Source organism: Salmo salar, chromosome ssa06, assembly GCF_905237065.1.
Source record: "Salmo salar chromosome ssa06, Ssal_v3.1, whole genome shotgun sequence".
Taxonomy (NCBI): Eukaryota; Metazoa; Chordata; class Actinopteri; order Salmoniformes; family Salmonidae; genus Salmo; species Salmo salar.
In genome coordinates this window covers 640,001-653,665 of record NC_059447.1, presented here as the reverse complement: position 1 = coordinate 653,665, position 13,665 = coordinate 640,001, and the positions used below count along the sequence as shown (strand labels likewise).

At 44.7% G+C, this 13,665-nt stretch overlaps 1 protein-coding gene across 1 annotated transcript in view; it reads left to right on the top strand.

The window, feature by feature from the left end:
- Positions 1-7,031: 7,031 nt before the first annotated feature.
- Positions 7,032-13,665, top strand: part of LOC106597605 (E3 ubiquitin-protein ligase RBBP6-like) — a 39,596-nt gene continuing 32,962 nt past the window's right edge. Inside the window, 3 exon segments of the mRNA XM_045721263.1 lie at positions 7,032-7,727; positions 10,391-10,455; positions 10,457-10,491. Coding sequence (XP_045577219.1) covers positions 7,562-7,727; positions 10,391-10,455; positions 10,457-10,491 — 266 coding nt within the window. The 5' untranslated portion in view covers positions 7,032-7,561.

Below are 13,665 nucleotides of genomic sequence, written 5' to 3'. Positions count from 1 at the left end.
AACAAGAAAACAGCACTTTTACGCCTCTTTTTAACACTTTGCGTCTATAATTTTTTTTGGGGGAGGGGGAAGTACTGTGGCAAATGTTGCCTAACCACACGTTTTCTGGTGGTCCAGCCTTAGCACAGCCACCCAGCCTCAGGACAGCCATTCTAGTGGTGGCCCAGCCTCACCACAGCCATCCTAGTGGTGGCCCTGCCTCACCACAGCCATTCTAGTGGTGGCCCTGCCTCACCACAGCCATCCTAGTGGTGGCCCAGCCTCACCACAGCCATTCTAGTGGTGGCCCTGCCTCACCACAGCCATCCTAGTGGTGGCCCTGCCTCACCATAGCCATCCTAGTGGTGGCCCTGCCTCACCACAGCCATCCTAGTGGTGGCCCTGCCTCACCACAGCCATCGTAGTGGTGGCCCTGCCTCACCACAGCCATCCTAGTGGTGGCCCAGCCTCACCACAGCCATCCTAGTGGTGGCCCTGCCTCACCACAGCCATCCTAGTGGTGGCCCAGCCTCACCACAGCCATCCTAGTGGTGGCCCTGCCTCACCACAGCCATCCTAGTGGTGGCCCTGCCTCACCACAGCCATCCTAGTGGTGGCCCTGCCTCACCACAGCCATCCTAGTGGTGGCCCTGCCTCACCACAGCCATCCTAGTGGTGGCCCTGCCTCACCACAGCCATCCTAGTGGTTTATTTATTTATGTAGCAGGCATGATAACATATCACATCTTCTGTCTTTAACCCTGTATCGCTCTCTCTATATCTTCTGTCTTTAACCCTGTATCTCTCTCTCTATCTTCTGTCTTTAACCCTGTATCGCTCTCTCTATATCTTCTGTCTTTAACCCTGTATCTCTCTCTCTATCTTTTGTCTTTAACCCTGTATCTCTCTCTCTATCTTCTGTCTTTAACCCTGTATCTCTCTCTCTATCTTCTGTCTTTAACCCTGTATCTTTCTCTCTATATATCTTCTGTCTTTAACCCTGTATCTTTCTCTCTCTATATCTTCTGTCTTTAACCCTGTATCTCTCTATATATCTTCTGTCTTTAACCCTGTATCTCTCTCTCTATCTTCTGTCTTTAACCCTGTATCTCTCTCTCTATATATCTTCTGTCTTAACCCTGTATCTCTCTCTCTATCTTCTGTCTTTAACCCTGTATCTCTCTCTCTATATCTTCTGTCTTTAACCCTGTATATCTCTCTCTCTATCTTCTGTCTTTAACCCTGTATATCTCTCTCTATATCTTCTGTCTTTAACCCTGTATCTCTCTATATATCTTCTGTTTTAACCCTGTATCTCTCTCTCTATCTTCTGTCTTTAACCCTGTATCTCTCTCTCTATATCTTCTGTCTTTAACCCTGTATATCTCTCTCTCTATCTTCTGTCTTTAACCCTGTATATCTCTCTCTATATCTTCTGTCTTTAACCCTGTATCTCTCTATATATCTTCTGTTTTAACCCTGTATATCTCTCTCTATATCTTCTGTCTTTAACCCTGTATCTCTCTATATATCTTCTGTTTTAACCCTGTATCTCTCTCTCTATCTTCTGTCTTTAACCCTGTATATCTCTCTCTATATCTTCTGTCTTTAACCCTGTATCTCTCTATATATCTTCTATCTTTAACCCTGTATCTCTCTATATATATCTTCTCTGTCTTTCTCTCTCTCTCTGTTACCCCTCTCTATGTCTTTCCCTTTCTCTCTTACCCCTCTCCCTCCCTCCCTCCCTCCCTCCCGTCTTCCCTTTGCATTCTCTACACAATAGAAAGCTAAGCTGGGAAAGATAGGACAAATCCCTTCTCAGTTGGCAGGGAGGAGCAAGAGTGGCAGAAGGGAGAGGTGTAGAGAGAGAGACAGAGGGAGGGAGGGGAGAGAGGGGGGTAGAGATAAAGTGAGGAGGGAGAGTGAGGGGAGATGCACAGGTTTCCCCCTTTTCCTTTCTCATCCTCTCATCACACTCAGCCCTCTCTCTCTGTTCTTTTCTCTCTCTCTCTCTGTCTCATCCCTCTCTCTGTCTCATCTCTCTCTGTCTGTCTCACCCCTCTCCCTCTCTCTCTGTCTGTCTCATCCCTCTCTCTCTCTGTCTGTCTCATCCCTCTCTCTCTCTCTGCTTTCTCTGTCTGTCTCACCCCTCTCCCTCTCTCTCTGTCTGTCTCATCCCTCTCTCTCTCTCTGTCTCATCCCTCTCTCTCTCTCTGTCTCATCCCTCTCTCTCTCTCTGTCTCATCCCTCTCTCTCTCTCTCTCTCTCTCTCTGTCTGTCTCATCTCTCTCTCTCTCTCTGTCTGTCTCATCCCTCTCTCTCTCTCTGTTCTTCTCTCTCTCTCTCTGTCTCATCCCTCTCTCTCTCTCTGTCTCATCCCTCTCTCTCTCTCTGTCTCATCCCTCTCTCTCTCTCTCTCATCCCTCTCTCTCTCTGTCTGTCTCATCCCTCTCTCTCTGTCTGTCTCATCCCTCTCTCTCTCTCTCTCTGTCTCATCCCTCTCTCTCTCTGTCTGTCTCATCCCTCTCTCTCTCTGTCTGTCTCATCCCTCTCTCTGTCTGTCTCATCCCTCTCTCTCTGTCTGTCTCATCCCTCTCTCTCTGTCTGTCTCATCCTCTCTCTCTGTCTGTCTCATCCCTCTCTCTCTCTGTCTGTCTCATCCCTCTCTCTCTCTCTGTCTGTCTCATCCCTCTCTCTCTCTGTCTGTCTCATCCCCTCTCTCTCTCTGTCTGTCTGTCTCATCCCTCTCTCTCTCTGTTGTTCTCTCTCTCTGTCTGTCTCATCCCTCTCTCTCTCTGTCTGTCTCATCCCTCTCTCTGTCTGTCTGTCTCATCCTCTCTCTCTCGTCTGTCTGTCTGTCTGTCTGTCTGTCTCATCCCTCTCTCTCTCTGCAGCCAATGAGATCTTTTCCTTCAGTAAACACATCCTCAAACTTCCCTGTGACATCATCGTTTCTACAGAACAGGCAGAAACAGAGAGGATGCCTGTAGCAGTGCACACACACACACACACACACACACACATATACACACACGCTCAAACACACACACACACACACAGATGCTCACACACACACATATATACACACACACACATAGCCGCACACGCAGACACTCGCAGATGCAGACCCCCCTCTCCTCCTCCCCCCTTCCCTCCTCCCCCTCCTCCCCTCCTCCAGAATCACACAGGAGAGACAGTGAGTGCCTGTGGCAGTGTCCCCACGAACCTGCAGCGGCACAGCCTCCGAAGATCAACCAGACTGCACAGTACGGCTGTATCTCAATACTCTCTAAACCAGTACGGCTGTATCTCAATACTCTCTAAACCAGTACGGCTGTATCTCAATACTCTCTAAACCAGTACGGCTGTATCTCAATACTCTCTAAACCAGTACGACTGTATCTCAATACTCTCTAAACCAGTACGGCTGTATCTCAATACTCTCTAAACCAGTACGGCTGAATCTCAATACTCTCTAAACCAGTACGGCTGTATCTCAATACTCTCTAAACCAGTACGGCTGAACCTGCAGTGGTGAAGAGCAACCAGAGACTGCACAGTACGGCTGTATCTCAATACTCTCTAAACCTGCTTCTCCTATTTCCTTGCTTCCTTCTCTCGTTACCTTCCTTTCCTGCTCTCTTCACTAACCACTGAGAGATAATAAAGGACTAAGTAAAAGGGGGGGAGCAGGAGGAATGAAGGAAAAGGAGGTTATTGGTACACACACACACACACACACACACCAGTCTTGCAGCCCCCTATGAAAGCATGACAGTCTTCTAGATGACAGCCTTCGTCTTCGTCTTCACACGTGTGTGTGTGTGTGTGTGTGTGTGTGTGTGTGTGTGTGTGTGTGTGTGTGTGTGTGTGTGTGGGATCATCTGGAAATACCAAAGACCTCAGAGACCGCAAGCTAAGCTGCTTTCATGCATGTAACATCATGGATACATTATAACACACACACGCACACACACACACGCGTGCGCACACACACACCCCACATTTCTCACAAGACACAGAAGAAATGATACTGATAAATATGTCATCAAGATACAACATCAAAATGGAGGAGGAGGAGGAGGATAAATGAGGAAGAGGAGGATAAATGAGGAGGAGGATAAATGAGGAAGAGGAGAATAAATGAGGAGGAGGAGGATAAATGAGGAGGAGGAGAATAAATGAGGAGGAGAGGAATAAATGAGGAGGAGGAGAATAAATGAGGAGGAGGAGAATAAATGAGGAGGAGAGGAATAAATGAGGAGGAGAGGAATAAATGAGGAGGAGGAGAAATGAGGAGGAGGAGGAGAATAAATGAGAAGGAGGAGGAGGATAAATGAGGAGGAGGAGGATAAATGAGGAGGAGGAGAATAAATGAGGAGGAGGAGGAGAATAAATGAGAAGGAGGAGAATAAATGAGGAGGAGGAGGAGAATAAATGAGGAGGAGGAGGAGGATAAATGAGGAAGAGGAGGATAAATGAGGAGGAGGAGAATAAATGAGAAGGAGGAGGAGAATAAATGAGGAGGAGGAGGAGAATAAATGAGGAGGAGGATAAATGAGGAGGAGGAGAATAAATGAGGAGGAGGATAATAAATAAGGAGGAGGAGGATAAATGAGGAGGAGGAGAATAAATGAGGAGGAGGAGGATAAATGAGGAAGAGGAGGATAAATGAGGAGGAGAATAAATGAGGAGGAGGATAAATGAGGCAGAGAATAAATGAGGAGGAGGAGGATAAATGAGGAGGAGGATAATAAATAAGGAGGAGGAGGATAAATGAGGAGGAGGAGAATAAATGAGGAGGAGGAGGATAAATGAGGAAGAGGAGGATAAATGAGGAGGAGAATAAATGAGGAGGAGGATAAATGAGGGAAGAGAATAAATGAGGAGGAGGAGGATAAATGAGGAGGAGAATAAATGAGGAGGAGGAGGAGGATAAATGAGGAGGAGGAGGAGGATAAATGAGGAGGAGGATAAATGAGGAGGAGAATAAATGAGGATGAGGAGGATAAATGAGGAGGAGGAGGAGGATAAATGAGAAGGAGGAGGAGGATAAATGAGGAGGAGGAGGATAAATGAGGAGGAGGAGGAGAATAAATGAGGAGGAGGATAAATGAGGAGGAGGATAATAAATAAGGAGGAGGAGAATAAATGAGGAGGAGGATAAATGAGGAGGAGGAGGAGAATAAATGAGGAGGAGGATAAATGAGGAGGAGGAGGATAAATGAGGAGGAGGAGAATAAATGAGGAGGAGGAGGATAAATGAGGAGGAGGAGGAGAATAAATGAGGAGGAGGAGGAGAATAAATGAGGAGGAGGATAAATGAGGAGGAGGAGAATAAATGAGGAGGAGGAGGATATATGAGGAGGAGGAGAATAAATGAGGAGGAGGAGGATAAATGAGGAGAATAAATGAGGAGGAGGAGAATAAATGAGGAGGAGGAGGAGAATAAGTGAGGAGGAGGAGGATAAATGAGGAGGAGGAGAATAAATGAGGAGGAGGAGGATAAATGAGGAGGAGGAGAATAAATGAGGAGGAGGAGAATAAATGAGGAGGAGGAGGAGAATAAATGAGGAGGAGGATAAATGAGGAGGAGGAGAATAAATGAGGAGGAGGAGAATAAATGAGGAGGAGGAGGAGAATAAATGAGGAGGAGAATAAATGAGGAGGAGGAGAATAAATGAGGATAATAAATGAGGAGGAGGAGGATAAATGAGGATGAGGAGGTTAATAAATGAGGAGGATGAGGAAGATAAATGAGGAGGAGGAGGAGGAGGAGAATAAGTGAGGACGAGGATAATAAATGAGGAGGATAATAAATGAGGAGGGAGGATAAATGAGCAGGATAATAAATGAGGAGGAGGATAAATGAGCAGGATAATAAATGAGGAGGAGGATAATAATTGAGAATGTGGAGGAGGATAAACGAGGAGGATAATAAATGTGAAAGGCAACTAACTGCAGCTGTAGTTTTTTATGTCATAGTTTACCTATAACAAAAAGTGTCACAAAGACGTAAAAACGCCCAAAATGATTTCCTTTTCGAATGCCCCCACCCCACTGACGAGGTGCCATCATCTCTCCTCAGCAAGCATCATTAGAAGGTTATAACAGGCCCATCATAAGACATATGTGTTTGCTGCTGCAGGTGTTTTACTGTAGATATGCCCACCTGATAGATATAATTCCACAAGACAAAATAATAGGCGTTAAATCAAGGATGAACCTCGTTTTGAACATTTATCATAAATAGTTTTAGTGCGCCATCTACTGGTGAATTTAGATGACCTTTTTTTAAATTTTTTATATAAGGGACTGTAAAATGACTAGTTTCTTACGGCAGGCTTATACAATCGGCACTATAATATTTAGTTCTTTGTTCAAGACATTCTGGTGTTGAGTTAAATTGTCAATATCAAGCGCTTGTGCTACACAAAATCTACACAAATGTCTCATACCACCGGGCCAAAATTTTCTCAGTAGCTTTTTACCTAATTCTTCTTTCTCAGTGGTAAAATGGAATATTGTCACACCTCTCCATGGGAAAAAGTGTTGGATTGCGCAGAAAACAAAGCGACTGATGTTCTTGAACGTGGCCCTTCCTTTTTGAGCCTGCGCAGAAAACAAAGCGACTGATGTTCTTGAACGTGGGCCTTCTTATTTGCGCCTGCGCAGAAAACAAAGCGACTGATGTTCTTGAACGTGGCCCTTCCTATTCGCGCCTGCGCAGAAAGGCCGAGTGAAATGACAGCTCTCTCCTCGGTCTCTGTGGAAATCGACACAGTTGGTGATTTCTGGCAACTTCAAAATGGAAAGGAATAAAAACATTACCTAGATATTTGCATGGAATGTAATGACTATATATATATATATATATTGTTTCTGAAATATTAATGTTTTTGTTGTAGTATCCGGTTAATGTTATTTGGGTTGTCAGCGTTTTTTAGGGAGCTTTTTTGTTTTGTTATAAAGCTAGCAGCAAGCTAACTGTTAGCTTTTACGAGAAGGCCAGACTTTTCTTTATTTGCTGTCATAATTCGCATGAACTAGTTAACTACCTTTTATTTTATTTTACACAGGGAATAAATTAGGTCTACATATCGTCGTGCTTGCTCTGTTTGTTTACACTTGTTTATTTTCAAACTCTTGATTCTCTTACGTGACCGCATTTTATTTTTTTAGGTTTGTTTTGAGGGGGACAATAAGGAGGCAAGTAACGTTTACTTGTTACTAGTCTTAGTTTCCTACCTTGGCTTCGGACACCTTTGTGTTTTATCTTCTGTATTGAAGTATCTGGTGAAAGGGAACATTTTCCACCATGCTTGTGGAAGGTGGTGTGTTGCTTTGGGCCAGTTTCCACGGTCCAAAACTGTAAAAAACAAGGGACTTGACGACTCAACAATCATCAGCTGTTTCACCTGGACGTGTTGGATACCAACGTTAAAACGACATCAACTCAACTACTTCACTTAACTTGCTCTGTTCCATTTGACAGCTTATCACCCTCCTTCCCTTTATATATGATCAGTTTTGTGTCTGGGACATTTTAGTTAACATTTGTTCCTTTTTCGTTTCCATCATGTCTTGTGTTCATTATAAATTCTCATCTAAACTCAACTACGACACGGTCACTTTCGACGGTGTGAACATCACTTTATCCGATCTGAAACGACAGATTATGGGTCGGGAGAGACTCAAAGCTGTCGACTGCGGACTACAAATCACCAACGCACAAACTAAAGAAGGTAAGAAGTAGTTTTATGGTTTAACAAAACATTTGTAAACATTGTTTTTTTTTGTATCTTAACTAGTTAATTACTTGGGCTGTTTTTTAAAAGCTGCCGATCAGCTGTTGTGATTTATAACTAACTACTAGTAGCTTGCTAACTAGCTATTAGCTTAGCACGTTAGCATGTTAGCTAGCTTGTCGCTAAGAACAAATTAGTCCAGTAACGACAAGCCCCTAAAATCAGACATTAACTTTTTTTTAATGAAATGTGTAACGTGATGTTACTGACTTCTTCGTGTTTAGGTGTTTTTCTAACACTATAGTCAATCATCCACCATCACTATATCAGACAAAAACACGTGTGTGTGTTTGACTTGTGTCCTGTTGCTGTTTAGCTGCTAACTAGCTACTTTCTGACTTGACTAACGAGGACTACTGTTTCAACCTTGATCACAGCTTAGCTTAGCTTAGCTTTATAACTTTAGCTAACTAGTAAGTTGGTTGACGAGCTATATAGCTCAAGTGCAGGGCTTTTTATCCCGTGCGGGTTTGCTGATGCTGAAACCCTCGGGAAGCTGCACATAAAGGCCTGGATGAAAATCTAACGTTAGGTGACCTAGTGTCAACCAAAGGCATCAATAAGCACTGTCGGGATCCATTGAGAATGAAGAAGTCTTGATAGCCAAGACACCCACTGTGGTTACTGGTCTAGGGGGCCCCTGTCTATTGAGGGGTCAATGGGTTTGAGCCGTTTACATTGAAGGGAGATTTTTAATTTTATATAACTTTTTAGTTAGCTTACCTGTAAGGTTCCATCATCCACAAAACCTCAATTTCAGCCCAGGTGGTTTGGCTTGTAAGGCCTGTCCCCTACCATGCCGGCACAGCCAGGGAGTCTGGTCCCTCTTAAGGTTTCTTCCTTCTAGTGTGAACTGCTTGCTCTTTTGGGGGTCGAGGCCAGTTTTCCTTTTAAAAGAACTTCCTGACAATCATGGATGTGAAACGTCATATGTAAATTGAATAGATAAGATGGTTGATTTTTTATATTTGTATGTCAACTATTTGGGATGAGCAAACTATATAGGATAGTACCCGGGGAACTAGACATCTGGGATAGGACCCAGGGAACTAGACATCTAGACCTGTGGGATACCACCCGGGAACTAGACATCTAGACCTGTGGGATACCACCCGGGAACTAGACATCTAGACCTGTGGGATACCACCCGGGGAACTAGACATCTGGGATACCACCCGGGAACTAGATATCTAGACCTGTGGGATAGCCCGGGAACTAGACATCTAGACCTGTGGGATACCACCCGGGGAACTAGACATCTAGACCTGTGGGATACCACCCGGGGAACTAGATATCTAGACCTGTGGGATACCACCCGGGGAACTAGATATCTAGACCTGTGGGATACCACCGGGGAACTAGATATCTAGACCTGTGGGATACCACCCGGGAACTAGATATCTAGACCTGTGGGATACCACCCGGGGAACTAGACATCTAGACCTGTGGGATACCACCCGGGAACTAGATATCTGGGATAGGACCCAGGGAACTAGACATCTAGACCTGTGGGATACCACCCGGGGAACTAGATATCTAGACCTGTGGGATACCACCCGGGGAACTAGACATCTAGACCTGTGGGATACCACCCGGGGAACTAGACATCTAGACCTGTGGGATACCACCCGGGAACTAGATATCTAGACCTGTGGGATACCACCCGGGGAACTAGACATCTAGACCTGTGGGATACCACCCGGGGAACTAGACATCTAGACCTGTGGGATACCACCCGGGGAACTAGACATCTAGACCTGTGGGATACCACCCGGGGAACTAGACATCTAGCCTGTGGGATACCACCCGGGGAACTAGATATCTAGACCTGTGGGATACCACCCGGGGAACTAGACATCTAGACCTGTGGGATACCACCCGGGGAACTAGATATCTAGACCTGTGGGATACCACCCGGGAACTAGATATCAGTGGGATACCACCCGGGGAACTAGATATCTAGACCTGTGGGATACCACCCGGGAACTAGATATCTAGACCTGTGGGATACCACCCGGGGAACTAGACATCTAGACCTGTGGGATACCACCCGGGAACTAGATATCTAGACCTGTGGGATACCACCCGGGGAACTAGATATCTAGACCTGTGGGATACCACCCGGGGAACTAGACATCTAGACCTGTGGGATACCACCCGGGGAACTAGACATCTAGACCTGTGGGATACCACCCGGGGAACTAGACATCTAGACCTGTGGGATACCACCCGGGGAACTAGACATCTAGACCTGTGGGATACCACCCGGGGAACTAGACATCTAGACCTGTGGGATACCACCCGGGAACTAGACATCTAGACCTGTGGGATACCACCCGGGGAACTAGACATCTAGACCTGTGGGATACCACCCGGGAACTAGAAGAACCCGGGAACTAGACATCTAGACCTGTGGGATACCACCCGGGGAACTAGACATCTAGACCTGTGGGATACCACCCGGGGAACTAGACATCTAGACCTGTGGGATACCACCCGGGGAACTAGACCTGGGATCACCCGGGCTAGATATCTGGGATACCACCCGGGGAACTACTATCAACAGACAGACCAGTAATTCCCTCGTCTCTGATCTGTAGAATACAAAGACGATGAGGCCCTGATATCCAAGAACTCCTCTGTCATCATCAGAAGAATACCCATCGGGCGGAGTGAAGGCTACAAGCAAGACGTATAACATGTAGGTACATATACACATTGCATTGTGGGCTCCCGGGTGGCGCAGCGGTCTGAGGTCGCTGCATCTCAGTGCAAGAGGGGTCAATACAGTTCCTGGTTTGATTCCAGGCTGTATCACATCCGACCGTGATTGGGAGTCCCATAAGGTGGCGTGCAATTGGCCCAGCGTCGTCCGGGTTTGGCCCGGGCTAGGCCTTCATTGTAAATAAGAAATTGTTCTGAACTGACTTGCCTAGTTAAATTAAAGGTTAAATATGATTTTTATTAAAACAATTCAGAAACTATTTAGACCCCTTTTTCCACATTCTTTTACGTTACAGCCTTATTCTAAAATGTATTCAATATTTTTTTCCCTTCATCAATCTACCCCATAATGACAAAGCGAAAATGGTATTTAGAAATATTTGCAAATGTATTAAAAATAATATTTACATAATTATTCTGACCCTTTGCTATGAGACTTGAAATTGAGCTCAGGTGCTTCCTGTTTCCATTGATCATCCTTGAGATGTTTCTACAACTTGATTGGAGTCCACCTGTGGTAAATTCAATTGATTGGACATGATTTGGAAAAGGCATACACCTGTCTATATAAGGTCCCACAGTTGGCAGTGCATGTCAGAGCAAAAACCAAGCCCTGAGGTCGAAGGAATTGTCCGTAAAGCTCCGAGATAGATCTTTGCCTTGACACAATCCTGGGGAAGGGTAGCAAAATATTTCTGCAGCATGGAAGATCCCCAAGAACACAGTGGCCTCCATCATTCTGAAATGGTAGAAGTTTGGGAACCACCAAGACTCTTCCTGGAGTCTGCCGCCCAGGCAAATTGAGCAATCGGCGGCGAAGTGCCTTTGTCAGGGAGGTGACCAGGAACCCGATGGTCACTCTGACAGAGCTCCAGAGTTCCTCTGTGGAAATGGTTGTCCTTGTGGAAGGTTATCCCATCTCAACAGCACTCCACCAATCAGGCCTTTATGGTAGTTTGGCCAGACAGACGGAAGCCACTCCTCAGTAAAAGGCACATGACAGTCCGCTGTGAGTTTGCCAAAAGGCACCTAAAGGACTCTGACCATGAGAAACAAGATTCTCTGGTCTGATGAAACCAAGATGGAACTCTTTGGCCTGAATGCCGAGCGGCACTTCTGGAGGAAACCTGGCAGCATCTCTACGGTGAAGCATGGTGGTGGCAGCATCATGCTGTGGGGATGTTTTTCATCAGCAGGGACTGGGAGACTAGTCAGGATCGAGGCAAAGATGAACGGAGCAAAGTACAAAGAGATCCTTGATGAAAACCTGCATCAGAGTGCTCAGGACCTCAGACTGGGGTGAAGGTTCACCTTCCAACAGGACAACGACCCTAAGCACCAAGACAACGCAGGAGTCTGTCCTTGAGTGGCCCGGCCAGAGCCCGGACTTGAACCCGATCAAACATCTCTGGAGAGACCTGAAAATAGCCGTGCAGCAACACTCCCCATCCAACCTGACAGAGCTGGAGAGGATCTACAGAAAAGAATGGGAGAAACTCCCCAAATACAGTTGTGCCAAGCTTGTAGCATCAAAGTACTGAGTGAAGGGTCTGAATACTTATGTAAATGAGTTATTTCCGGTTTATTTTTAATACTTCTGCCAAAATGTCTAAAACCTGTTTTTGCTTTGTCATTATGGGGTATTGTGTGTAGATTTTAATCCATTTTATTAACCTCTATGGGCTAGGTGGGACGCTAGCGTGCCACCCGTGGTGCACTCCATCAACAGCAGGTGCATTTCAAGAGCGGCAAATTTGAATCCAAATAAATGTCAAAATTCAAATTTTTCAAACATACAACTATTTTACACCCTTTGAAAGATAAACATCTCCTTAATCTAACCACGTTTTACGATTTCAAAAAGGTTTTACGGTAAAGCATAAATTTAGAGTATGTTAGGACAGTACATTTACAAGAGTTGTGTGTAATGTTTTGTCAATCCGAAGACAGGGTAACCAAAACCATAAAACCAGCTAAAATGATGCACTAACCTTTTACAATCTCCATCAGATGACACTCCTAGGACATTATGTTAGACAATGCATGCATTTTTAGTTCTATCAAGTTCATATTTATATCCAAAAACAGCATTTTACTATGGCATTGATGTTGAGGAAATCGTTTCCCTCCAATAACCGGCAGTCAAGTCAGCGTCACAAATTAAATAATTAAAATTAGAAAACATTGGTAAAATATTATATTGTCATTTAAAGAATTATAGATTTACATCTCTTGAACGCAATCAACTTGCCAGATTTAAAATAACCTTACTGGGAAATCACACTTTGCAATAATCTGAGCACTGCGCCCAGAAAATACGCGTTGCGATACAGACTAGACGTCATGTTGGGAAGATCTAAAATCGAAAATACTATGTAAATAATCCATTACCTTTGATTCTCTTCATCAGATGTCACTTCCAGGTATCACAGGTCCATAACGAATGTAGTTTTGTTCAAAAAAGCTCATCATTTATGTCCAAAAATCTCCGTCTTGTTAGCACATGATCTAAGCCAGCCGGACTTCTCGTCATGAACGAGGGGAAAAAAATATATTTACGTTCGTTCAAACATGTCAAACGTTGTATAGCATAAATCATTAGGGCCTTTTTAACCAGAACATGAATAATATTCAAGGTGGGACGAATGCATACTCTTTTATAACGTATTGGAACGAGGGTACCCAACATGAACTCGCGCGCCAGGTGTCTAATGGGACATCATCGTTCCATGGCTCTTGTTCGGTCAGATCTCCCTCCAGAAGACTCAAAACACTTTGTAAAGGCTGGTGACATCTAGTGGAAGCAATAGGAAGTGCCAAAATATTCCTCAGCCCCTGTGTTTTTCAATGGGATAGGTTTAAAGGTAATACAACACATCAGGTATCCACTTCCTGTCAGAAAATGTCTCAGGGTTTTGCCTGCCAAATGAGTTCTGTTATACTCACAGACACCATTCAAACAGTTTTAGAAACTTTAGAATGTTTTCTATCCATATATAATAAGTATATGCATATTCTAGTTACTGGGTAGGATTAGTAACCAGATTAAATCGGGTACATTTTTTTTATCCAGACGTGCAAATGCTGCCCCCTAGCCCTAACAGGTTTTAATAGTCTGTAACGTAACAAAATGTGGAAAAAAATCGAGGGG